General features: G+C 40.7%; 2 protein-coding genes across 14 annotated transcripts in view; one reads left to right on the top strand and one right to left on the bottom strand.

Annotated features, from left to right (window-relative positions):
• The window catches only part of CLCN3 (chloride voltage-gated channel 3), a 91,332-nt gene extending 79,416 nt beyond the window's left edge, over positions 1–11,916 (top strand). For 10 of the 12 annotated variants that reach the window (XM_023742841.1, XM_023742835.1, XM_023742840.1 and 7 more), the window contains 4 exons: positions 1,907–2,305; positions 4,417–4,633; positions 9,971–10,046; positions 11,708–11,916. In XM_023742841.1, coding sequence (XP_023598609.1) covers positions 1,907–2,305; positions 4,417–4,633; positions 9,971–10,046; positions 11,708–11,866 — 851 coding nt within the window. In that variant the 3' untranslated portion in view covers positions 11,867–11,916. The remainder of the gene's footprint in view (positions 1–1,906; positions 2,306–4,416; positions 4,634–9,970; positions 10,047–11,707) is intronic. The other 2 variants (XM_023742839.1, XM_004388879.3) reach the window with 1 other exon arrangement.
• An 11,839-nt stretch (positions 11,917–23,755) lies between these two features.
• The window catches only part of LOC101359070 (histone PARylation factor 1), a 24,004-nt gene continuing 22,909 nt past the window's right edge, over positions 23,756–24,850 (bottom strand). For both annotated transcript variants that reach the window (XM_023742831.1, XM_023742830.1), the window contains exon 8: positions 23,756–24,007. In XM_023742831.1, coding sequence (XP_023598599.1) covers positions 23,876–24,007 — 132 coding nt within the window. In that variant the 3' untranslated portion in view covers positions 23,756–23,875. The remainder of the gene's footprint in view (positions 24,008–24,850) is intronic.

Raw genomic sequence — 24,850 nt, 5'->3', positions numbered from 1 at the left:
TAAGACCAACACAAAACAATAGTGAGCGATGTACAGTAAGATTATACACACACGACTAAGTGAAATATTAGAGTGCCTCGATATTGTGGGAATCCAGAGGAAGACAGAATTAAAGTAGTTCAGAAAGGGTAGAAATCAGCTTTAGTTTTAAAAGATTAGTAGAATTTAGATGCAAAAATTGAGAGAAAAGAGAGGACGTTGTTGAAGATTATAACAACGTGAAGACAAAGGACTTAAAGTGGGAATAAGTTTAGTTTTCATGGGCATTGAAGGAATGGACTATTGAAGAAGAAAGTGCGTTTTGGGTACTTAGGGAAGTGAAGTTGCATTGGTCAGATGGGGCCAGATTCTGAAAATACAAGGAACACGATTTAGGAAGAATTTGTATTTGGAATTGGTCAGATCTGTGACAAAGTTCTGACTTTGCTATTTTTTGCTTTATGACTTTGGGAAAGTTACTTAACTGGTTTGATTTTTAACTTTCTCACTTATAAAATTAGAAACAGTAGCTACTTATCTCCTGTGTTTGTTTTGAGGAGTGTACGAGATAAAATGCATGTAAAGCTGTTAGCACAGTGCTTGGCATATAGTTTTAAAAAAAGTCTAGTTAGTGTCCTTTGTAAGCTGCTTAGGACATGCCTGGCATACAGTAGATACCTAATAAATATTAGGCCCTTTCTTCTTTCTATTTTTAGGTTAAAAAAGGAAGAGTTTAAGCTTACCTCAGTATGAGCTTAGAATCCCTGGTAGGTTTTTGAGCAGAGGAGCAAGGTGGTAATAGTAATACTTAGGGAAGTTTAGCCTGGGAGTATGAATTATAAAGTGGATTGAGAGACTGGGCCTGGAGTCAAGGAGGTGACATAAGACTTGTACTAAAATTAAGGAGAAAGGTCTTGAGGGCCCGGCTAGGTTGACAACAGTGAGAATTTGGAGAAAGAGACTATAGACAGGAGATAGTTGGTAGAGGAGGTTAGACAGGTCTAGGGGACAGGCTAGATGTTGGGATAAAACAAAGAGATGATCCAAGAATTGAGTGTCAGGAAGAATGTGGTGCCCAGTGATGGAGTCAGGTCAGTGGAAGCAGAGAGCTCTTTGGGGAAGAAAGGAGTTTGATTTGAAGTCTGTGTGTTGGGGAAGAAAGGAGTTTGATTTGAACTCTGTGTGTGTGTGTGTGTGTGAGATGAATGACACTAGATCATCCACGTTACAAGTCTTTTTATAGCTAGAAAATGAGACAAGGAGACAAACACAAGAAGAAGATATGGTATATGGATAGTTGCAGACATGGGACAAACACGGCAGTAAGCGGAGAGATGTGGATTAGGAATACATCCGCACAGAAGCCGTCATTGAGAATGATGAATATTTGCATAAATGAATAGATGAGTTTTCTCAGGGAGGGAGTATTACTTACACTGTTAACTTAAAATCACAAGGCATCACAATATTTTCCTCATTTTGAAAAGATTTAGAGGATTGAAATTTATTAAATCATACAGTGATTTATAATCATAATCCTCTCTATATAATCAGTTTTATTTGTAAATTGGTTCCAAACAAGATAGCTATGATTCGCTTCACCATATTCCTTTAGCGTTAATAATAAGCTTTATAAGGGTAAACCAAGATAGCAAAATTATTTTAGCTAGACGTTTGTGTTTTTTTTTAATATGAGGGGAATGAGTTTTGAACTGTGACTGTATAAAATAAAAAGATTAGTGTTTCTCTGGATCTTCTTAAGAGTAGTGATGTTTGTCCTAAGTGAGGAATAGTAGTTTTTGATGATAAGGCTTATCACTGACTACGTTCTGTTTGAAATTTTGTGTCCAGCTGTCTAGTGCAGAAGTTCTAGTAACACAGTGACGAAGTTCCTGTGCTTTCTGACGAGTGGTGCTTATTTTTTTAGGTGGTGTGACAAGGATGACTGTCTCCCTGGTGGTTATTGTTTTCGAGCTTACTGGAGGCTTGGAATATATCGTCCCACTTATGGCTGCAGTGATGACGAGTAAATGGGTTGGAGATGCCTTTGGCAGGGAAGGCATTTATGAAGCGCACATCCGATTAAACGGCTACCCTTTCTTGGACGCAAAAGAAGAATTCACTCATACCACCCTGGCTGCTGATGTCATGAGGCCTCGAAGGAGCGATCCGCCCCTGGCGGTGCTGACCCAGGACAATATGACGGTGGACGACATAGAGAACATGGTCAATGGGACCAGCTACAATGGCTTTCCTGTCATCATGTCAAGAGAGTCTCAGAGATTAGTGGGGTTTGCCCTCAGAAGAGACCTGACAATTGCAATAGGTACCTGTTTTCAAAAAGGAATATATGTACAAGATAGATTTCTAGAAGAAATGAAAACAATAAACTATAACTGGTTGGGTTTGTGGGGAAACAGGGTATGTTTTCTGCCCTTAAAGTCTTATGGTCTTTTTTGGGTTGTTTTTCTCCCCAGTTCGGCTTTACCTTTCCCTCCGAGGTTGTTATCAGAGACTGCGATCAGGTTCTTCCTTCTCCCATTCAGAGAAGCCTCGTGAAGTAGATATTAGTTCTTTTTAATAGCACGTAATGTAAGATCTTAGTAAGTGCCAGGGCATCCAGCTGGATACATTCTTGTATTTAAATAACGTTGGCTTACTTGAATGCAAGTTATTGAAAATCCCATCTTCATTGGTCCCTTTTGTATTAGATTCACGAGGTTTTGCTTTTTTCAGTCTTTGGATTTAGGTTTACAATGTTAACTGTAATATCTGGAGTAAAAAAAATCACTGAGATTTTGTTTTATTTTTGGTTAAACGCCAAATTGAAAAAAAGGTATATCAATTCTATTGTGTTTTATGCAAAGATTTTTGAAAATATAAAGACAGTAGCCTTAGTACATTATTTCTTGGAGATTAACTCTTTTTGAGGAGGAAGCAACTGTGTTCTTCCAAAATTTGTATATTTCCCCCTGTAATTTCCTGCCATATTTTGAGGAAGCTAGTAAGACTTTAAGTCTTTTTCGTACAGTCCGGCTCCTCCCACTCCCCCAAGGTGGTAGACAGTAGGTACATTGAGTCATGGTTTGTCCCTCCCCAGTGTTTACTGGAGGACCCTGAGGGGGAGATGTGGAGTGTTTGACCTGTCCCCAAGGTCATTCCTGTGAGTATTTCTCAAGTCAAAGTAGAAACTCTTAAATTTGCAAGAGGCATTAAAGAAAAAATCCTACAGATAACATTCTGTGTAGTTTAGGAAGAGTCTACAGCATTGGAAGAAAGTTTTCCAAAAAAAACAAGCAGTCCCTACATTGCATGTTATGCCTAAGGAAATAGAATAATAGTAGTTGCCAGTGAGGGCAGAGTAGGTGTCAGCTTTGGCTGAGGTCATGGGTTTTAGCTTTAAGCCATTTCTATGGCCAGAGCTAGAGCCCAGAGGAGGACGTTCCCGTTCTGCAGGTTTTACTGGTAACTGAGCAAAGGAGATAGGGGCAGAATTTGGAATTTACATAGAGACTTAAAGGAGAAAAAAAAAACCTGGAAGAAAAGAAAGAAGCAAGTGGGGAAATGAAAGTTGATTTACATTAGCTCTGATTCTGTGGGCGCACTGGTAAGAAAGAGCACAGAAAGACTTCTGTATCACTGTGGAACTGTAGATTTCACCTGTGGTTTGACAGAAACCCTCAAGGTTACTTAAATGATATTCGGTCACTTCAGTGATATTTAACTACAGTAGACTAAATTTCTGCTCTTTGCGAACCCCCACATAACCACTCCTTGAGGTGGAGATAATTAAAGCAGTTGACTAGGTTCACTCTCTAAGTAAATGAGCTCCCACTCTGTGTGTGATTCAAATTCAAGCTTTAGGGATAGTATCTCAACTAGTCTTTATAAAAACCTGATTGGGAGGTAATCCCCATTGTGTTGGCTGTTATGGACCTTTGGAGCTGCTCAGAAGTAGTTAAAACCACGAATACTAAATTTGCAGATGCCAGAGGTCCTCGTCTGTAGTTGAATAACACAACTGCTTTGTGCCCTTGCATTTTTAAAACATTTACAAAGGACAGAAGCCCTTGAGCCAGAACGCACTGAAGGGATCCTTTACAAAGAAAATAACCTAAGCAAATCAGTCTGTATCCATTACGTGCATAAATGCAGTTTCAGCCCATCTGCAGTGCTCATGACTCATCCAGAAAATTATACTTTAACATTAGAAAAGAAGAACAACCAGTCTGGAAAGAACCAGCTGATTCACAGGGGGAGAATACATAATGGAGTCAAAGCAAGGATGAAAGGCCCCTTCGGCTCCTTCCTGGTTTGTTAGGGAGAAGATATGAAAAAGTAAAAGGACCAGAAGCCTTACCTCTTAATAAGCAGGTTGCCCGTAAAACAAACCTATCAATTAATTGTTTTTCAATGTTGTTCTCTGTCTCCTTTCAGAAAGTGCCAGAAAAAAGCAGGAAGGTATTGTTGGCAGTTCTCGGGTGTGTTTTGCACAGCACACCCCATCTCTTCCGGCAGAAAGTCCCCGACCCTTGAAGCTTCGAAGCATTCTTGACATGAGCCCTTTTACAGTGACAGATCACACCCCGATGGAGATCGTGGTGGATATCTTCCGAAAGCTGGGTCTGAGGCAGTGCCTTGTGACTCACAACGGGTAAGTTTGGTGTCAGAGAAGTCAGTCCACGCAACGGGATGTATGATCCCTTTTAGGGGAATTTGTACGTACTTCTTAGGAGAGGGTACAAGAGGGTAGACATCGGCTCCCACATGGGAGAGTCTTTTTTTAGTGTGGTTATAAATACAGAATTGGTCAGTCAAGTCCACACTTGCCAAAGGATAAGAAAGGTGTCCGCTGCCACTCGTTGTTAAAATATAAAATGCCATTTGTCAGGGGACACTTCAGAGCTGGGAAGGAGGTGCCGAAACGTCTGCAGCAGGAACAGCACGTTGAGCTGAGAACGTTCCCCGTCATAGTGGGATAGCAGGCCTAACGTGCATGGAGTGTACTGCACAGCCCTCTTCTTTTTTAAGGATTTCACTTCAGTATATACGTTTCTGGTACAGTCATAACCTTCTAGATATGTACAGTTTCAGCCAGTATTTGATGTATCATGTAACAAGGGAAAGAATACATATTTAAGCAAAATTTGTAGATTAGCCAAAAGCTTCCTTTAGCAAATGCTGTTTCCTCTTGTCTGCCTTCTTTGTCCACACATCTTTCACATAAACTGCTAGTGACAAATGAAACACTCACGTACTTAAAATGTATCAGTCGGTTACTTTTCTGCCTCTCCACAGAAACTTCAGTGTTTCTCCACGGTAGGAATGTAGGAAAGCGGCAGCTGTCAAAGGCCCTGTGGAGACTGGATGCACAGTAGACCTCAGCAAACACACCTCTGCGTCATTACCACTGTGCTCCTCTTTCCCCGGACCTGGGATCGGTTTTCCCACCCAGAACCTCTTTAGTCCATTTTCATCTATCTGTTTCCGTTATATTACTCTTCCTAGTTGAAATAGGTGAGCACATTGTTACATCTGAAGGCAGATAACAGAAAGGCTGGAAAGGAGAAGCAAAGATTGTTCCTGGATTAGGCATAAACTGGATGATTAACCCTGAACAGCTTGAAGCTGGTTAAACTACTACACAGAGAATCCCAGCAAGGATTTTTGTCCATTTTGTACAAAGTACATGGATGACAGAGAACACGTGGCTCCAGTATAGAGGGAGGAGGAAAAGGGAAGAAAGAGGAAAGTCATCCATGTTTACTGAGCACCTTCCTTCTGTCGTCTCGTGTCACTTCACAGCACCTCTGCAGAGCAGGCGGTCTCCCTACTCTACAGTTGGGCTAGGAATAGGCGTATAAAGCTAGGGAATTAGATTCACAAGTAGTGTTCTTCACCATGCTGACCAGCTGAAATAACTCTTAGGGAACATGAAACGAATCACAAAAAGGATAAAGCTGTTAATGAAGGGCAGGGAGTTTGAAATTTGAATGATTAGAGGAGACATTATGTAGTAAAAGATTTTGGTTACTATTTTTTATTTTATATTGTTTAATTAAAAAAAAATGGTAGCCAACTGCATTGTTTAAAAATTTATTTAGTACATGTTAACGGAGTGACTTTTCATACAGCTTTACTGGTTCTTGGGCCCTTTTCCCCGTTAAATGGCTCAGCAAGCACCTCACCTGGGTTGTTATAAACTTGGTTTGCCTCACGTTGGTACCTGTGCCCGGCATGATTTGTGCTTTTCTGTACTAACAGATACAAATGTCGTTTCATCCTGACTAACTGTGACCGTAAAGCTAGATGGGACAGTTTTCACATTTTACTTTGCTGATTAATTCCCAGGTTTTCTTTAGCACGGATATTAGAAAGGAAAATGTTTACAAGAAAGTGTAAAATTAAGAAGTGTGGTGGGGGTAGTGTAGGATAGCCAATTAAAATCTTATTTGTTGCTTGGGGAGGGGTGTTTCTTCCTAAGGGAATGTTTTTAATTGCCTCTATCATATTTTGCTTATTTCTGTCCTTCAAGGAAAATAAGTTGATATATTACATATAAAAAGAAAAGAGATTATTTGGAGAGATGACTCTTGGGATTTTATTTTCTTTGATGTATGTAACGAAGTTGTCGTTGGGTGCTGTCGAGTCCATCCCTGCTCATAGCGACCTCAAACTCATAGCGACCCCGTTCAACAGAATGGAACGGACCCATAGGGTTTTCTTGGTTGTACTGTTTATGGAAGCAGATCACCAACCAGGTCTTTCTCCTGCGGAGCCACTGGGTGGTTTCGAACTACCAGCCTTTTGGTTAACAGCTGAGCGCTTAACCATTGTGCCACCAGGGCTCCTTATGTAAGGAAGTAAGGGTATTTTATTCTCACTTTAACTTAAATGATGTAAACCCAGGGAAGAAATCATGTCTCCTGCTGTTTATTGGAGAGGATGAAGTTCTGGATAACTATCAACATTTTATAGTTTATACCAGGTCCTTAGAGGTGGAAAATAATTATTTGGGGGAAGAGACACAACAAATCTAGAACCTTAAATACAACGAGAGAAGGAAAATGGAGAGGTGTGGGGGGGAATGTGTCTGTGCAATGTAAAGATGTCAATTAGTTATTGATTTCCCATAGTTTGTGTTTTAATACAGCAGAATTTCTCAAAATTGTTTAGTTTTGTGCAACTAGTAGGATTGTTAATAGGTGTCACTCAGAAAAAGTTCTGGGAAGATATAAGTTAGGAGAGTACTGGATTAAATGCAGTTGAGATTTCTTTACTGTAGAACTTCTCACAGGATTTTAAAATGTTCATGTTTTTTACGATTTCCTGAGAGAGGATACCAGAAAATAACAGTTTTCAAAACTTATTTGAACGTGCAGCCTTTTGGTGGTGGTGGGGAGATCTCGTGTACTAGTGTTTCTTGGGACATACTCTGGGAAAATGCTAGGTTACATCACTGCATGTTAGTTCAAAAGAAAACCACGAGTTATTCTCTGCATGAGTCACATTTTACATTGATTTTCATTCCACTCCCTGAAATTAATATTAGTACTGAACCTGGCCTTATTTCCAAATCATTCTTTTTTTTTTTTTTTAATTTTTTTTTTAATTGTACTTTAGGTGAAGGTTTGCAGAACAAATAGTTTCTCATTAAACAGTCAGTACACATAATTGTTTTATGACATTGGTTAACGACCCCACGACATGTCAACACTCCCTTCTCGACCTTGGAGAACCTTTTTTTGGGGAAAATATACATAGCTGCTATTCTGTCCTTTTCCAAATTATTCCTTCACCCTTGTCTTCAACTCACTGTCCCCTAGGCTTCCTATCAAACCTTTTGAGTTGCTGTTGTCAGTTTGATCTCACATAGATGATTCTTTTTTTTTTTAACCTTAGATGAAGGTTTGCAGAACAAAAAGTTTCTCATTAAACACTTAGTACACATATTGCCCTATGACAATGGTTAACAACCCCACGACATGTCAACACTGTCCCTTCTCAACCTTGGGTTTCCTATCACCAGCTTTCCTGTCCCCTCCTGCCTTCTAGTCCTTGTCCCTGGACTGCTGTGCCTCATTAGTCGTGTTTTATTTTATTAGCCTGTCCAATCCCCGGCTGAATGGTGAAATTCAGGAGGAGCTTCACCACTGAGCTAAAAGGGTGTCCAGGGGCCATACTCTCGAGGTTTCTCCAGTCTCTGTCAGTCCAGTAAATCTGGTCTTTTTTTGTGAGTTAGAATTCTGTCCTACATCCTTCTCCAGCTCTGTCCAGGACGCTCTGTTGTGATCCCAGTCAGAGCAGTCAGTGGTGGTAGCCGGGCACCATCTAGCTGTACTGGACTCAGTCTGGTGGAGGCCTTGGTAGCTGTGGACAGTTAGTCCTTTTCAAATCATTCTTTTTCATTAGCTAAAGAGAAGAACTGTGTGTGTTTCTCCCTTTAGGGCTCTGACTTTGTAAATATAAAGATAACTTTGGAAAGCTCTAAATTTGCCACCTAGTCTTTACCAGCTTATAACTTTCCTCATTGCGTACCTTTGCTCTGGCAGAGCTTACACGCATGTGTGTGTGGACACACACACGTAGTAACCTGAAATGAATCGTTGTATATAATTGGATAGAAAAATATGAGTAAGAATTAAACTCGTGTTAATCGTAGTTAATTGTCAAGATTTTCACATTTCCTGATCCACCCTAAATTCAGGTGATCTGAGTAAGAGCGTCTGTTGAGTGCTCATTTCTGTGGTGCAGTTTCTGAGCTTTTTGGAGGGGGAGGTTGCTCCTGTGCCCTGACATCTTTTCCGTTTATTGTTAGTCTTAAGGATCAATACGTTATTAAAAAGAAACCTTAGCAGAGACCCTATCTTTGCCTTTCCCGTCCCCACCCCCTGATCATGTCCCCCCAGCCCACTCCCATCATCTCAGCTGACTATTTTATAGCTGACCTGATCATGAGACCAGACTGCTTTGGCTAAGTGAGGTCCCTTAGTGACATTCTTCGGCAGTCACAATGTTCAGGGGCCGTTTACCACAGAAAGTTGGCTTAAAAAGGTCACCAGGGAAATGCCCAAGGACCCTGAAGGGGTAGATGGGCTTCTAGGATTTCAAGAGGAAAGCGTTTTAAGGTTTTTTACTTTCACTGTCTGTACTGCCACATACTGCAGTTGTGTTCGTTGACTTCCGTTATAAAACCAGTAACCAGAATTTTGTTTTAATAATTAAAAGCAGTTTAATTAATTAGTTTCGGGTATTCGCATTGTAAAAATTCACATCCATCACTTTGCTTGATGTTATAATAATGTTATTATTATATGTATAAAAATAATTTTGACTCCTAATTATAAATATATCTTATTGGCTTTTTTGAAAGAAGCAGCATTCATTGTTCCTGACAATTAGAGAGTGTGTCTGTTGTGGCAGTATTTATTTATTTAGTGGACATTGCCTTTAATTTTAATCCCCGTTAACAGTAAAGTCCAACTCTCTTCACAGGCAGTAAAGGCTAAGCTTTCTCCTCATATCTTTTGAGGGTTGAGGTAAATCCAAATGATAGCTGCATTGTGCTATCTTAGAAATTAGAAGAAATATTTTCCTCCGAGGAAAGAATACTGAAAGTGAAACTCTAAATGTCAGAGGTCTATAGCTATATATCACTGTCGGAGGTCTACAGCTATATATCACTGTTAAGTTTCTTTTGTACTGTTCTTTGTAGTCATCTTCATTATAAACTTGACAGTTTAATTTTTAATGTAAAAAGGAGAAACAACCCACCAATATGTAAGAGTAATACTGTGTCACTTTTGAAAGTCAGTAGAACTTATGTAAAAGGAACCCGGGATTTCAAATCATTTTTGATTTTTCTAAAGTTTGTTAAAAGCATTTTTATAGCTCATGTTTTATTTTTTTCTCTCATTCTTTATCATTATGATTGGAACCTCTTTTAATTTAATTTCTCACGCAGTTATTAGCATAACATGATCTGTTTCAGGATTGTCTTGGGGATCATCACCAAGAAGAACATATTAGAGCATCTCGAGCAAGTAAAGCATCACGTGGAGCCCTTGGTGATTAGCTCTATCAGATCTCCTCAGTAGACACCTTAGAAGTCAGGAGGCATGAAACTTGTGAACTGTTCAGTGCTCTCTCCCCAGACACCCGCTGAGCAAACAAACCCTTCTGTGCAGCCAGTTACATTTGTGTCTGTAAGATAAATTGAGATTCTGTGTAAAGTTCCATTCATAGACAGTAAGCAAAATCATTAGTTAAAATTTAAGAACTGGAAATAGCTTAGTCGTTGGATGAGTAAAATCTCACTGGACATTGATGAAGTAAACATGACGAATCTGTCTACCTTAGCGGGTACACCCGCCTCAGAAGACGCCTGCCTGACACCCCCCAAACCCATTGTCTTTTTTATGTTTCCCAATCTGTGGTAGCCTTGTGGTAAATCAAAGCTCAGAAGTGATTTTAACGATCTTAGCAATGTTAGAATTGCTGATCAGTTAAAAAAAAAAAATCCAGCGGATTTTTTAATGGTCACACTAACTAGAGCAGGATGTATACACTTGTGATCTCAGCATTTGTTGTTTTCCTGCTATCCCTCACGTACCTTCAGAGTCAAGAATGTGTGTCCCGTCATTTCATTAGTGAGCTGTACCTGGATTATCTGTGTGCCCCTTTGTAGGGTGTTTCTAGAAAGCTAGAAGCAGCGTTTGGGGTCCAGTGTGTTTTGTTTTCACTGGCATCAGTTAGGTCCTCGTGTTTTCATGACTAAAGGTCAATTTTGAATTATCTTATCACATAGAAATTGTCTGGCTTTAGCTGTTAATGCCTGAAATTATTTTGCCATGCAGTTGTCATATATATGTGCAACTTGTCCCGTTTTTTTTTAAGTACGCAACTGATTGTGTATTCCTGTTGTATGCTAATATTTCACAAGTGTTTCATGCATCCTTTTTTTAAAACTACTAACCAGAGTAATGTAGTAGCTGCTCATTCCTTCTGCTTTCTGCTGCACCTGTGATAATCTTTTCGGACTGCTGCTTCATCATTCACCTGTCTTTTCATTTAACCATTAACAACCAAAACTTTCGTAAAAGCACTCTGTCCTGATCTTTTTTGGCCAAAGTAAAAAAATGAAAACATTGATAAGTACTAGAAACTTGGACTGTTTTTTAGATTTATTCTTGGGTGTTCTGAAGTTGGGGATTGAAGCTCGGCGTTAACCATTTCATATGCATTTTATCTCAAATGTATGTGCTTGCATGAAGAGGCTACACGTAACTGAGCAATCCTTAAGGGTTTTGTTTTAATGATTAATGTTGGTTAAAAAATGTAGAATATTGAGGGATTTGGCCATCAGACATTTTATTGCTTTCTTGTGATGGGAATGAATTTTCCTTCTCAAATGAGATGAATATAATTCCCTGTTCATACGCCCTCCCTTTGTTACTTTTGTTGGCATTAGCTGTACTTCAGTGAGGCATGCAGTCCTCATCGCAGTAGAAAGGACATCATACTATTAGTGACCATAATACTTTTTATATCCAGTGATGGTTGCTGGATAATTTATTATCTTTACCAATAAAATATTTTTTTGAAAATACAAAATCAGGCTGCTTGCTTTGCTCTACTCCTGTCAACCAGAAGGATTTAGCTGTAGATTGAGCTGCTCTTTTTCATTTCCCTTTTATTTTAATAGCGGTCTTCTGTTTATCCCTTTCAGACGCCTCCTTGGCATCATAACAAAAAAAGATATCCTCCGTCATATGGCCCAGACGGCAAACCAAGACCCCGCTTCAATAATGTTCAACTGAGTCCCACAGATGAGGAGAGAGACAAAGCTGAGGAGGAGGTTCATTTGTTGAATAGCACAACTCTTTAGCCTGAGGGAGTCGCCTACTTTTTTTTCTCCTTAAAAAAAAAAAAAAAAAAGGAAATACAGAAGCTGGACTTTGACAACATGGTTTGCAAACAGAGGTGGTGGAATGAAGGAGTTGTGTGGGGAGGGAGAGGAGAGAGAAGGACAGGAGGAATGAGGCGTTCCACTGGCTGAGTGAGAGCAGCAGACCAGCGCCAGCTGTTCTGCCTGGATGCCTTCAGCCAGGAGCTGCCGGATGGCGCAGGCTCAGACGTTACTCCACTATCGCAAAGACGTGTTATCAGTCCCTGCCTGTGTCTGGAGGGATTCCTTTGAATTGAGCCATCTATAAGACTGCAAGGTCTTGCCCTTTTCTATCAAAACTGTCCCGTTTAATTCATGGATTGTATAGTTAACCATTACCTTTGTACATTCCAGAAGACTTTCATTTCTCTCTCTCCTGAGCCGTAACAAAGCCTCTGTCCACTGGTGTGCCCTTTTGAAGCAGTCCTTTCTCATATTGAGATGTACGTGATTTCACTGGGGTTTCACCCCAAGAAGGGAGTGTTTCTTGTGCCGTTAACCACGTAGGGTGTGCCATCACCGCATGCTGGGAACAGGGCACGCGCGTCACCACGAAGGCGGGTCAGACAGGTAAAAGCTCGTAGGACTCAGGAAGGAAACCTCTCAGTGTGTGTGCTGTGGTTCATAATCGACAATGAAACTTCACGTTAAAGGATAAACAGAGTTTTCTTTTCTTTTTTCTCATCTCAGACTTTGGATAATGTGACCTGGTCTTACACAGATTTTCTATTTTTGAAACTTGTCTTATCGACAAGTGCAGTTCAGCAGAAGGAAGCAAAACACTGCTGCTTTGACAGTAAGAAGGAAGCGTTCGTTCTGTTAGCTGCAGCTGGTGGTAACTGCATGTTAAAACACTGGAGTTTCTTTCTTGAAATTAGGGCAGTCTTTTTTTTCTCTCCTCAAGATATTTTACTGCTGACACCGAAGATGAAATGTAATTCATAACTTGCACTAAATGTATATTTCTTTGCTTAAAAATTTACCATTCTTATTTATATTTTTATGGATTAAAATTTATAAAATACAGATCAGTTAATATCTCACTTAAATCATTTTACCTTTTTAATGTGATTTTTATAGACTAATTCAGACATACACATATGGAGATATGAACAAAGTTTACAATGGGAACAAGGGTTTAAGAAGAGGTGTGGTTCTTTCTCTAGGATCCACTGTGTACATAACTCCTTTTTCTGATCTTCACTGCCATCTCCGGGATTCTGTCTTCTGATCTGTCCATTTTGACTCAGTAACTGGAAGCTTGAAACACTACAAATCACTTTCCAAATTAAAACCAAAAGTTAAATATTGTTAACCTTTAAATAAAGACAATAGAATTGCAAAAGTAGCACTTAAAAATATAGCATAACTTCTGAATCTTTGGGTAGATCAAATCCATACTTAAAAGTGTTCTGTGATGGTTTGCACATCCACAGTGCACATTTTTGCAAAATGAGTTGAAAGTATACTGGAGTGTGTTTGGGATTTTTGTTTTTTGAAATGTCTGTCTTAATCATGGTCTTAATTAATTCACTATCAGCAAAGGCAATATACTCAAAGGGACTGTCCTAAATATTCTGTGATTATGCAACTTTGGTAGGAAAAGGAATTTTTGCAGACAGATGTTTTCTGAAACATAGCGAGAAATTAACCATTTTTAATTTCTTGGAAGTTTTGGAAGTGATGCTTCACTTCCTCATTCTTAATAATAATATATCTGTAAGATCTGTAAGATCACATAATGCTATAACATCATAAAGGCATATTAGAAGGACAATTGAAAGTTAAGCAAAATTTTAGGAATTTCTTGGAACATTTTTAGCTGTGCTGTCTGGTTAAAACAAGTATCCTGTTGTAATGACAAACTCCTGTGGCAGACGTCAGGTTTTCTACATAGCACCTTCAGAGTTCTTTCTGGCTGTCCAGAGTCAAATAATTTCTAAGGGATAATTCAGTATACCTGCAACTTGTCTTCCACGTATTTGCAGTGTGCTAGGCACCGCCAGGGCATGAACTCCTCGGCGTGGCTACTGGATAACTTAATTACTTGTCCCAAGTTACAAGCCTTCAGAGGAGAGAGCAGTTTTCGTGCAGATAGCTTCGTCCATTAAACGCAACTTCACACACGTTTTATTTTCCATGTTTCCTTTTTTGATTTCAGGTCCTACTTCTACTGCCCATCCTGCTTTAGAGACTGACATTTCAGGGTGGATATTAAAGCACTAATTTTCTTCTTTGGTATAATATTTGCATTCCTGATGTATCTTACTGCTGGAATACAGGAAAAGTGCTGTATTTTTAATGCATTCAGTTTTCTTTGGTATTATTATCTGTTCCAGTTTTTGATACGTTGAGGTATGTCTTCTTTTCAACCAAACGGTGAAATAGTGGAGACCATGAAATAAATACATGTGCCTGGCTAATTGGCAAATGAATTGACCACTGTCGAAAGCGTAGCGCCTTATTTGAGTACCCTTTTTGAGAAGGTATGGTGAGAATGGGCAAGGGTGTCAGCATCTTCTCTTAACAATTGTTTTCAGTTTTGGTTCATGAAGAATGCTTAGTTTGTTAATCTGCGATGTTACCTAGAACTGTATTTATCTGTTTTTACTTATACTAGTGTAGTAAAGCTGCATATCATTACAGTAAAAATGATTACTGTGATGAGTTAATCAAAATCGATTAAAATCTGTATGACAATGTGTGGTTTGGCCTTTAATTGCATCTGTCACAGTCCTCCCACGTTCACACCAGCCCTGTGCGGTGTAGGCTGGCGTGCCTGGCACGGGCAGTCTCGGGGTGAGAAACGCGAAGCTGCTTCTGTGCTTTGCAGGCCCGGGACGGCAGGAGAGGCCGGCGGACAGAGCGCAGGACGCGCCCGCAGCCAGCAGTCGGGTAGGGCCCCCACTCCTCAGGGAAGGTTGTAGTGTCTGCAGAAAGATTTAACTTCAGTTCACTTTCAGAAACATTTTTTTCAAACAAAAATTGTGCTGTTTGCATGAAGAGAAAACAGGTAAATGGTTTACATGCCTTTTAATGAAAAACTACATTTGAAATTTTACTGATAAAAATGCCTAAAAGGGGATGGTAAGTAACATTTGAATTGTTAACAAATTTCAGTAGCCTTCTAAAATTAAACCTGTAGTGAGAAGGAGAACACTTCACTATAAAACCCAGAGGAGCTCCTTTACCATCTATTTGTTCATTCAATAAACACTGAGCACATACTGTGTGCCAGGCACTGTTCTGTGTTCTCGAAGCTTACACTCCAGGAGGGACAGACAGACAACATATATAGTAGGTCAGATGGTGACAAACACCATGGGTTCATTACTTCAGCAATTAAAAAAAAAAAAAGATTTCTGTGTGCCCCACACTGCTCTGGGCAGACACAGAGCAGGCAGAAATCTCTAATGGAGCTTTCTGGTAGAGAAACAGTGATGTAACGGGGAGAGGTGTGCTATTTTTATTGTGAATAATCAGGGAAAGCCTCGGGGTGACATTTGAGCAGAAACCTAAAGTGAGGGAATGGTACAGTTATCTGTGAGAATAATGCTCCAAGAAGAGGAAGTAATCCATGCAGAGGTCCTGAGGGGATATGCTGCTGGTGGGTCACTGTGGCTGGAGAAGGGGAAGATGGAAGACGAGAGGAGAGAGGTTGAGGGTGTAGGAGGTTGGCTTTTATTCTGAATAAATAGGAAACCAGCGAGGAAGAAAAGTGACGTGATGAGATTTAGCGTGATCTCCTTGACTTCTGTTAGAAAGGGGACAGGTGGAAGCTCAGAAGACCGGTTAGGAGGCTCTTGGAATAATGCAGGTGAGATATGATAGAGGCTTGAACCTGGCTGAAACTAGTCGATTCTAGGCATATTTTGAAGGTGGAGCAGACGGGATTTGCTAATGCTTGAATGTAGGGTATGATGAGAGGAATCAAAGATGACACCACGGTTTCTGGCCGGCTGACCTACAGTGGCCATTTACTGAGATGGAGGAGAATTTAGGAGTAGATTTGGGGGTGTGTACAGAAGAATTTTGGTTTAAGACAGCAAGTTTTAAATACCTTTTAGACATCCAAATGGGGGTGTCAAGTAGGCAGCTATGTATTTGAAACTAGAATTTAGGAGAAAGGCCCAGCTGGAGAGAGTAAATGTGGGAGGTGTCATCCTGAGACAGGATGAGATCACTATGAGATGGCTGTTAAGTGTGGACAGAGAAGAGGTACAAGGACTGAGCACTGATGCATAGTTATGTTTAGATCTGAGGAGATGAGCCAGCAAGAGAGGGAGCAGCCAGTGAAGTCGGGTAGGGGTGGTGCCCTCCCCTAAGCCAAGTGAGTAATCATTTCAAAGAGTGATGGGTCGTTAGATGTTGCTGATAGATGAAGTGAGGACTGAAACTCGACCACTGTGGACATAGCTGATGTCTTTGACCAGAGCAGGTCAGAGCAGTGGGATGGTGGCGCCCGAAAGCTGACCGAAGTGGGTTCCAGTGAGATTGGAAGGAGAGGAATGGAAGCCAATTAGTATAGATGGTTCTTCAATACGTTTCTCAGAAAAGGAATATGGGTTCCAGGTTTTGTATTAAAAGATGCAGAATATTGAAGCTTTTTGTTGTTGTTAATGATAAGAATGCTCAAGAGAGAAAACTGATGATCTAACAGAGCGAGAGTACACTGTGTCCTTGAGGAGGCAAGAGAGGATGGGAGCTAGCACAACTGGGTGGACATTAAGCAACATTCATCAAAATGGAGAAAGGCATTTGGTACAAGGGCTAGTTGGTAGGTGTGGCATTTTCTGGAAGTTACTTCTATTTTCTCAGTGAAATAAACTGAGGACAGGGGAGGAGGTGTTTGAAGTTTTTGGAAAGATGAGAAAGTAGCATCGATGGTTGTATCTTTCTCTCCAGCCATATGCTACTGAGCAAGTTCGAGAAAGGAATAGGCAGGGTTTTTTTGTTGTTTTATTGTGCTTTAAGTGCAAACTGGCAGTTCAAGTTAGTTTCTCATACACACATTGTTATGGGGCCCTACTTGCTCTCCCTGTACTGTGACGGCACACTCCTCCTTTCCACCCTGAATTTCCTGTGTCCATTCAACCAGCTCCCGACCCTCTCTGCCTTCTCCTCTCGCCTCCGGACAGAAGCTGCCCATTTTGTCTCATGTATCTACTGGAGCTAAGAACCACACTCTTCATGAGTACCATTTTATGTCTTATAGTCCAGTCTAATCTACGTCTGAAGAGTTGGCTTCGGGAATGGTTTCAGTTCAGGGCTAACAGAGTCCCTGGGGCCATGTCTTCCGGGGTCCCTCCAGTCTCAGTCAAACCATTAAGTCTGGTCTTTTTACTAGAATTTTGAGTTCCCTGTCAGAGTGGTCATTGGTGGTAGCCGGACACCATCCAGTTCTTCTGGTCTCAGGCTGATGGAGTCGGTTTATGTGGCCCTTTCTGTCTCTTGGGCTCGTATTTTCCTTGTGTCTTTGGTGTTCTTCGTTCTCCTTTGCTCCAGGTAACCAACTGATGCATCTCAGATGGCCGTTTGCTAGCTTTTAAGACCCCAGACACCACTCACCAAAATGGGATGCAGAACATTAATAAACTTTGTTACGCCAGAATGGGAGTGGCTGTGCTCCCATAAAGCTTTATTTACAAAAACAGCCAAGGGCTAGATTTGGTCTACAGCCTAGTTTGCTGACCCCTGGTCTAGATCATTGGAAGAGAATTAAGTAAGGAATTGAGAGCTCAGGGTATTGGAAGGATCATCTACATCGATACTGAAACAAGAATTTTAACAGCAGTAGTTTCTTCAGAATGACATTAAGCCAGGGAGGCTGGGTCTTACGTCATTACCGAGAAGTAGGTTATAGCTCCTGGATTAAGTTTTACAGCTTTCATTTTTCTTTGAGTATGTATCATTTTACGTACACGTTTGAAAGGTTATATAGAAAAGCGCAGTTACTGACCTTCAAGAGGTGAGCTTAGCTAAATTTGAGTAATGGTTTTCTGTTAAATCCTAATTGGGTAGGTACTTCATTCATGAAAGTCTAGACGAAGTGACCAGCACATATGTAGATGAGGATATTTAGTAACCTAAGTTTAAATGGACTGTGCCTTTAGTGAAGAAGAAAGGTAAGAAAGGAAGGTTTGGTATCCTAGCACCTGAGCTTGCTCTGTAATGAAAAATGCTTAGTAGTTGGACATCCTGAAGTATGTGACCAGCTCTGACACGACTGGGTGAGACTGAACATCTTTTTTTTTAATGTTATTTCACAAGGCTTTTCTTCCGGCAGCCCCTGTTGACAACTGTAGTATCCAAAGTATACCTGCCACATTCTTGGCAGTAGTCTCCAGTGTCTGTCTTGCTCTGATATACCCAGTTTTCTGAAGATACACATTTGTATAAAAAAACCAGAAAACCAAACCCGTTGCCATCGAGTTGATTCCAACTCATAGCGACCCTATAGGACAGAGTAGAACTGCCCCATAGGGTTTCCAAGGAGCGCCTGGTGGATCTGAACTGACCTTTTTCTGGTTAGCAGACGTAGCTCTTAACCACTACGCCACCAGGGTTTGTATAAGGAAGGGATGAAAAGCTGACCCTTTTTGTCCTCATTTGTTCCTTGAGAAGAAATCCTGTTGGAATCCGTATTACTGATCACAAGAAGCCATATAAAAATATCTTACAAGCTGTACATTTGGGGCTGTTGGATCCACAAGTGGCAAAATTAGAGGAATCTAGTATTTCTAGCTAAGCAAATCTTTGTTTCAGTGAGAGAGACTTGAGTTTCTTTGGATAGTCACTCTTCAAAGGATGTATGTATTAATATTGGGGACAGTATTCAGAAATAGATAAGAGATACCAATTAGAGTGTGGAAAAAAGCACAAGAGCTTCTAAATTTTTAGGTTATTTAAGACCAATGTGATACGGTCACTGTTCATAATCAAAGGATGGGCGAGCTGTTACAGAAATGTTTTAACATACATAAAACACTTAATAGTGAGTTCAGATGAACGCAGGATCTGCAGCTACTCATGTAACTGAAACATGGCAGCTCATGAAAACCTCTCACGTCCCCATCAGAACCGATTCACCTCCCCATCAGAACCGAAAGGAAAAGATCTTTTTCAGTTTCATTTTGACTAAGATATAAAAATATGCCTCCCTTGCGGAAAGCGTCTTAACTGCTGACAAAGGCAGAATGGGCCACAGGCAGAAAGACAACAGACACATCGAGGCTACAGCAGAGAGGACTGGTGATCCCAGAAGACCGTCCGCAGTCTGAGAAGAATCCCTAACTCATGGGCATGTCATCAAAACCATTTCTCAACTCTTGCTGATTTATTTCTGGCACTTAGTGAGAGACATGGGACACGGTAATTTTATTCAACAAATACGTGCATACACATTCAAAGCTCTGTGTTACTTAGGGGGGGTCGATACACATCCGTAAAATAAATGCCCTTAAGACGCTTACAGCCTAACTGGGGAGATGAGCCAGCTACTCATATTTTCAACCCTAACTGTGTTTCGTTCTAATAGTCTGCTCATACCTTATGTATATAAAAACAGAGGAGTGCCTCAAGTCTTTTAAAGAGACAACTGACAGGGTAAGAACTCTGGAAAACTACTGGCTATTCAATGAAAGTGCTTTGGGTAAGTAAAGTCGATCTTGTACAAAATGGGGAGGTTAAACCATGACCAGTGGGCTTTTCTACCCTGAACATGAAGGGGAGAAGCTTACAGGCTCTTCAGCACGAAGTCTGCTATTAGGTATTTCTTGGTTTGCCTTCTGTTTTTAAGCTGAAGGACATCTTCACTGTCAGGCTTAAGGAGGACCCAAATTGAGGAAAACACAGCTATCTGTAGATTGGTACTGGAAACCCAATGAAATAATCTGCAATGGAAAACTTTAAAATCTAAAATACTGGTATATTGGTTAGTATACTGTAGTAAGCTGTTACTGTCAGGTGCTGTCTAGTCAGTGCGAACTCATAGCAACCCCGTGTACGACAGAAGGAAACACTGCCTGGTCCCCTGCGCCATCCTCACAATCACTGTTACACCTGAGCCTACTTACTGTTGCAGCCCCTATGTCAATCCATCTTGCTGAGGGTCTTCCTCTTTTGCTGACCCTCCGCTTTCCAAGCATGATGTCCTTCTCCAGGGACTGGACCCTCCTGGTAACATGTCCAGAGTACCTGAGACCAAGTCTCGCCATCCTTGCTTCTACGGAGCATTCTGGCTGTACTTCTTCCAAGACAGATTTGTTCGTTCTTCTGGCAGCCCATGGTATATTCAATATTCTTCGCCAACAATTCAAAGGCATCAATTCTTCTTTGGTCTTCCTTATTTATTGTCCAGTGTTTGCACGCGTATGAGGCTACTGAAAACACCGTGGCTTGGGTCAGGCACAACCTTAGTCGTTAAAGTGATATCTTTGCTTTTTAACACTTTAAAAAGAGGTCTTTTGCAGCATATTTGCCCAGGGCGGTATGTCATTTGATTTCTTGACTGTTACTTCCATGGGTATTGATTGTGGATCCCAGTTAAATGAAATCCTTGACAACTTCAGTCTGTTCTCTGTTTATCTTGATGTTGCTTATTATTGATCTAGTTGTGAGGATTTGTCTTCTTTATATTGAGGTGTAATCCATACTGAAGGCTGTGGTCTTTGATCTTCATCAGTAAGTGCTTCAGGTCCTCTTCACTTTCAGCAAGCGAGGCTGTGTCCTCTGCATATCGCAGGTTGTCGGTCTTCCTTATACCGTCCAGCTTCTCTGATTATTCGCTCAGCATATAGACTGAATAAGATGAAAGGATACAATCCTGACACACACCTTTCCTGACTTTACACCACACAGCATCCCCTTGTTCTAACAACTGCCTCTTGGTCCATGTACAGGTTCCGTGTGAGCACAATTAAGTGTTCTGGAATTCCCATTCTTCACAATGTTATCCATAATTTGTTATGATCCACGCAGTCGAATGCCTTTGCATCACCAATAAAACACAGGTAAACATCTTTCTGGTATTCTCTGCTTTCAGCCAAGATCCATCTGACATCAACAATGATGTACCTCATTCCACGTCCTCTTCTGAATCCGACTTGAATTTCTGGCAGTTCCCTGTCAATGGTACTGCTGCAACCACTTTTGAATGATCTTCAGCAAAATTTTACTTGTGTATGATATTAATGATATTGTTCAATAATTTCCAAATTCTGTTGGATCACCTTTGGAATGGGCACAAATATGGCTCTCTTCCAGTCAGTTGGCCAGGTAGCTGGCTTCCAAATTTCTTGGCAGAGACAAGTGAGCACTTTCAGTGCTGCATCTGTTTGCTGAAACATCTCAATTGGTATTTCGGCAATTCCCTTGTTTTTCACCAGTGCCTTCAGGGCAGTTTGGACATCTTCCTTCAATACCATCAGTTCTTGATCATATGCTACCTCCTGAAATGGTTGAATGTCGACCAATTCTTTTTGATAGTGACTCTGTGTATGCCTTACATCTTCTTTTGATGCCTCCTGCATCATTTAGTATTTTCCCCGTAGAATCCTTCAATAATGCTACTTGAGGCTTGAATTTTTTCTTCAGTTTTTTCACCTTGAGAAATGCCAAGTGTTTTTTTTTCCTTTTGATGATCTAATTCCAGGTCTTTACACATTTCATTATAACACTTTGTCTTCTCGAGCCGCCCTCTGAAATCTTCTGTCCAGCTCTTTTATGTCATCATTTCTTCCATTCACTTTAGCTACTACTCTACGTTCAAAAGCAAGTTTCAGAGTCTCTTCTGACATCCATCTTGGTCTTTTCTTTCTTCCCTGTCTTTTTAATGACCTCTTGCTTTCTTCGTGTATGATGTCCTTCCACAACTCATCTGGTATTTGGTCATTAGTGTTCAATGTGTCAAATCTATTCTTGAGATGGTCTCTAAATGCAGGTGGGATACACTCAAGGACGTATTTTGGCTTTTGTGGATTCGTTCTAATTTTCTTCAGCTTCAACTTGAACTTGCATATGAACAGTTAACAGTCTGTTTGGCAGTCAGCCCCTGGCCTTGTTCTGACTGATGATATTGAGCTTCTCTACTGTCTCTTTCCACAGATGTAGTCGATTTGATTCCTGTGTATTCCATTTGGCGAGGTCCATGTGTACAGTTGCTGTGTTGTCATTGGCCTTGCAGAATTCTATCACGCCATCTCTGGTGGTGTTTCTATCACCAAGACTGTATTTTCCAACTAGTGTTCCTTCTTTGTTTCCAACTTTTGCATTCCAATCACCAGTAACTATCAATGCCTCTTGATTGCACGTTTGAACAACTTAAGATTGCAGAAGTTGGTAAAAATCTTCAGTTTCTTCATCTTTGGCCTTAGTGGTTGGTGCGTAAATTTGAATAGTTGTGTTAACTGGTCTTCCTTGTAGGCATATGGATATGACCCTACCACTGAAAGCATTGTACTTCAGGATGGATCTTGAAATGTTCTTTTTGGTGATGAATGTGATGCCATTCCTCTTCAATTTGTCATTCCCGGCATGGTAGACCATATGATTGTCCGATTCAAAATGGCCTATACCAGTCCATTTCAGCTCACTAATGCCTAGGATATCCATGTTCATGTCTTCCATTTCACTTTTGACAACTTCCAATTTTCCTAGATTCATACTTTTGTACATTCCACATTCTGATTACTAATGGATGTTTGCAGCTGTTTTTTCTCATTTTGAGTTGTGCCACATCAGCACATGAAGGGCCCGAAAGCTTGACTCCATCCATGTAATTAAGGTTGATTCTACTTTGAGGGGAGCCCTGGTGGCACAGTGGTTAAGAGCTCAGGCTGCTAGCCAAAAGGTCGGCAGTTCAAATCCACCAGCTGCTCCTTGGAAACCCTGTGGGGCAGTTCTACTCTGTCCTAAAGGGTCACTATGAGTTGGAATTGGCTTGACAGCAACTTTTTTTTTTTTTTCCTGCTTTGAGGAGGCAGCTCTTCCCCAGTCTTATTTTGAGTGCCTTCCAACCTGAGGGGCTCATCTTCCGGCACTGTATCAAATAATGTTCTGCTGCTGTTCGTAAGGTTTTGACTGGCTAATTTTTTCAGAAGTAGATAGCTGGATCCTTCTTCCTAGTCTGTCTTAGTCTGGAAGCTTAGCTGAAACCTGTCCACCACAGGTGACCCTGCTGGTATTTGAATACAGGTGGCAGAGCTTCCAGCATCACAGCTACATGGAAGCCACCACGGTTATGACAGACTGACAGGCGCACGGGTTAGTATGCTAATAGTATTTGTATTTACATTAGTATGCTCACAGTATATTAATATTATATCAATACTAATACTATATTAACATACTATACTGTGGTGGTTAGTAAATAAAGACTGAGTTAAAGGAGAAAAACTGAAGAATATATCTGATGGGATAACTGGACTGCTGGGAGAGTGCACATGAATCACGTGAAGATATTGCTAAAATGCAGTCTGGGTAGGTCTGGGGTGAGGCCCTCTGGGAGACTGCTAGATACAGCGTCAGGAGTTTCCTTCTAGATGGACTTGCCCTATGCCCCACTCCTCCGTCAGTCCAGCCCTTAAAGCTGCAGCTACTATGAACTCAATGCTCAGAGAAAGAAATGACAAGTTGCCCAAATATTAAATACGGAAACAGGACTCCCGGGAAGGAGAGGACAGTCTAGTTATCCACAGGCCTTAGGCAGCAACTTCCTCTAACTTTAGTTGTCTTCCACAATGTGATCAGGGTCTCACCATTTGGATGATTGGACAGCCATTTATTTGCACATGAAAAAAAAAAAAAAAAAAAGAGGCCAGAGGAGCCTTATAAAAGTTTTTAGCGAATGTTTCCATCAGTTTATTTTCTGTATTCCTTAAAAACAAACAAAAAAATCACAAATGTAATGTTAATACTTTAAAATATACACCAAACAATGCCAACTCTGACTCATGCTGCAAGCTGGTCTATGTTCTCTTTCCTTCTGTTTGCCAGATGATCTTCAATAATTTCTGCAAACAGATTCCTCTTCAGCAGATTATAAGCAAGAGATAAAAGCTGGCCAGCAACTTTATGAAAATACTGAAAAACCAAAGAATGTTGCATTAAGCAGAGAATACAACAGATGATCCGTATGTAGCAGAAAATACCTGGCAAATCACTTATTTCACAAAGCTGACTCCTAAAACATACTTGTTAGTATATTTTCTCCTAAAATTGGGGCCCTGCTGGTGTGGTGGTTAAGAACTACAGTGAGTTATGGCTGCTAACCAAAAGGTCGGCAGTTCAAATCCACCAGCAGCTCGTTGTAAACTCTATGGGGCAGCTCTACTCTGTCCTATAGGGTTGCTATGAGTCTGAATCGACTCCTAAAATCACTTTAGCTCCTCTCTCGATTAGGACAGTGAATTCTGGGACAGTCACGTGACATTCTGTCCAACAGGCAGTCTTGTAGCTGTATGAAGACTACTGGCATATCTAGAAGAAAATTTAGAAGAAACCGTTACATTTTAAGCTTCCCTTAGGTATGGTGTATCAATCTTTTTCCCCAAAACTATGCCCGCAAATGCTTCTTCCTTCACTTCATTATCCCCACCAGTCGAGATTGTAAGCTTTCCTTTCCTTTGCTGACACTGTCAGAATGCGGAACGTGAGTTTTTCAATCCCACTCGCCCCCCTTTATCCCAACACTCCGTATCTCTCCACACCGCCCCATCCTGGTAAGCGCCACTGCCTTGTGTTTCTCGAGCAATTCAGACGGCTTTTACATATACACCAGTTACAAAACTGGCAATACTGTATTTTGTCGATGATAGTAAGCGTTTACTTAGAACGTAACTAGGTGGCAAGTACTGTGCTAAACCTTTTCATACATTCTTATACTTTGTCTCATTTAATCCTCCCAACAATCAAGTCCACTGTTCA

This window comes from Trichechus manatus, unplaced genomic scaffold (genome assembly GCF_000243295.1).
Source record: "Trichechus manatus latirostris isolate Lorelei unplaced genomic scaffold, TriManLat1.0 scaffold00220, whole genome shotgun sequence".
Classification (NCBI taxonomy): Eukaryota; Metazoa; Chordata; class Mammalia; order Sirenia; family Trichechidae; genus Trichechus; species Trichechus manatus.
Note: the sequence above shows the minus strand (reverse complement) of the source record. Positions and strands in the feature narration are given on the sequence as shown.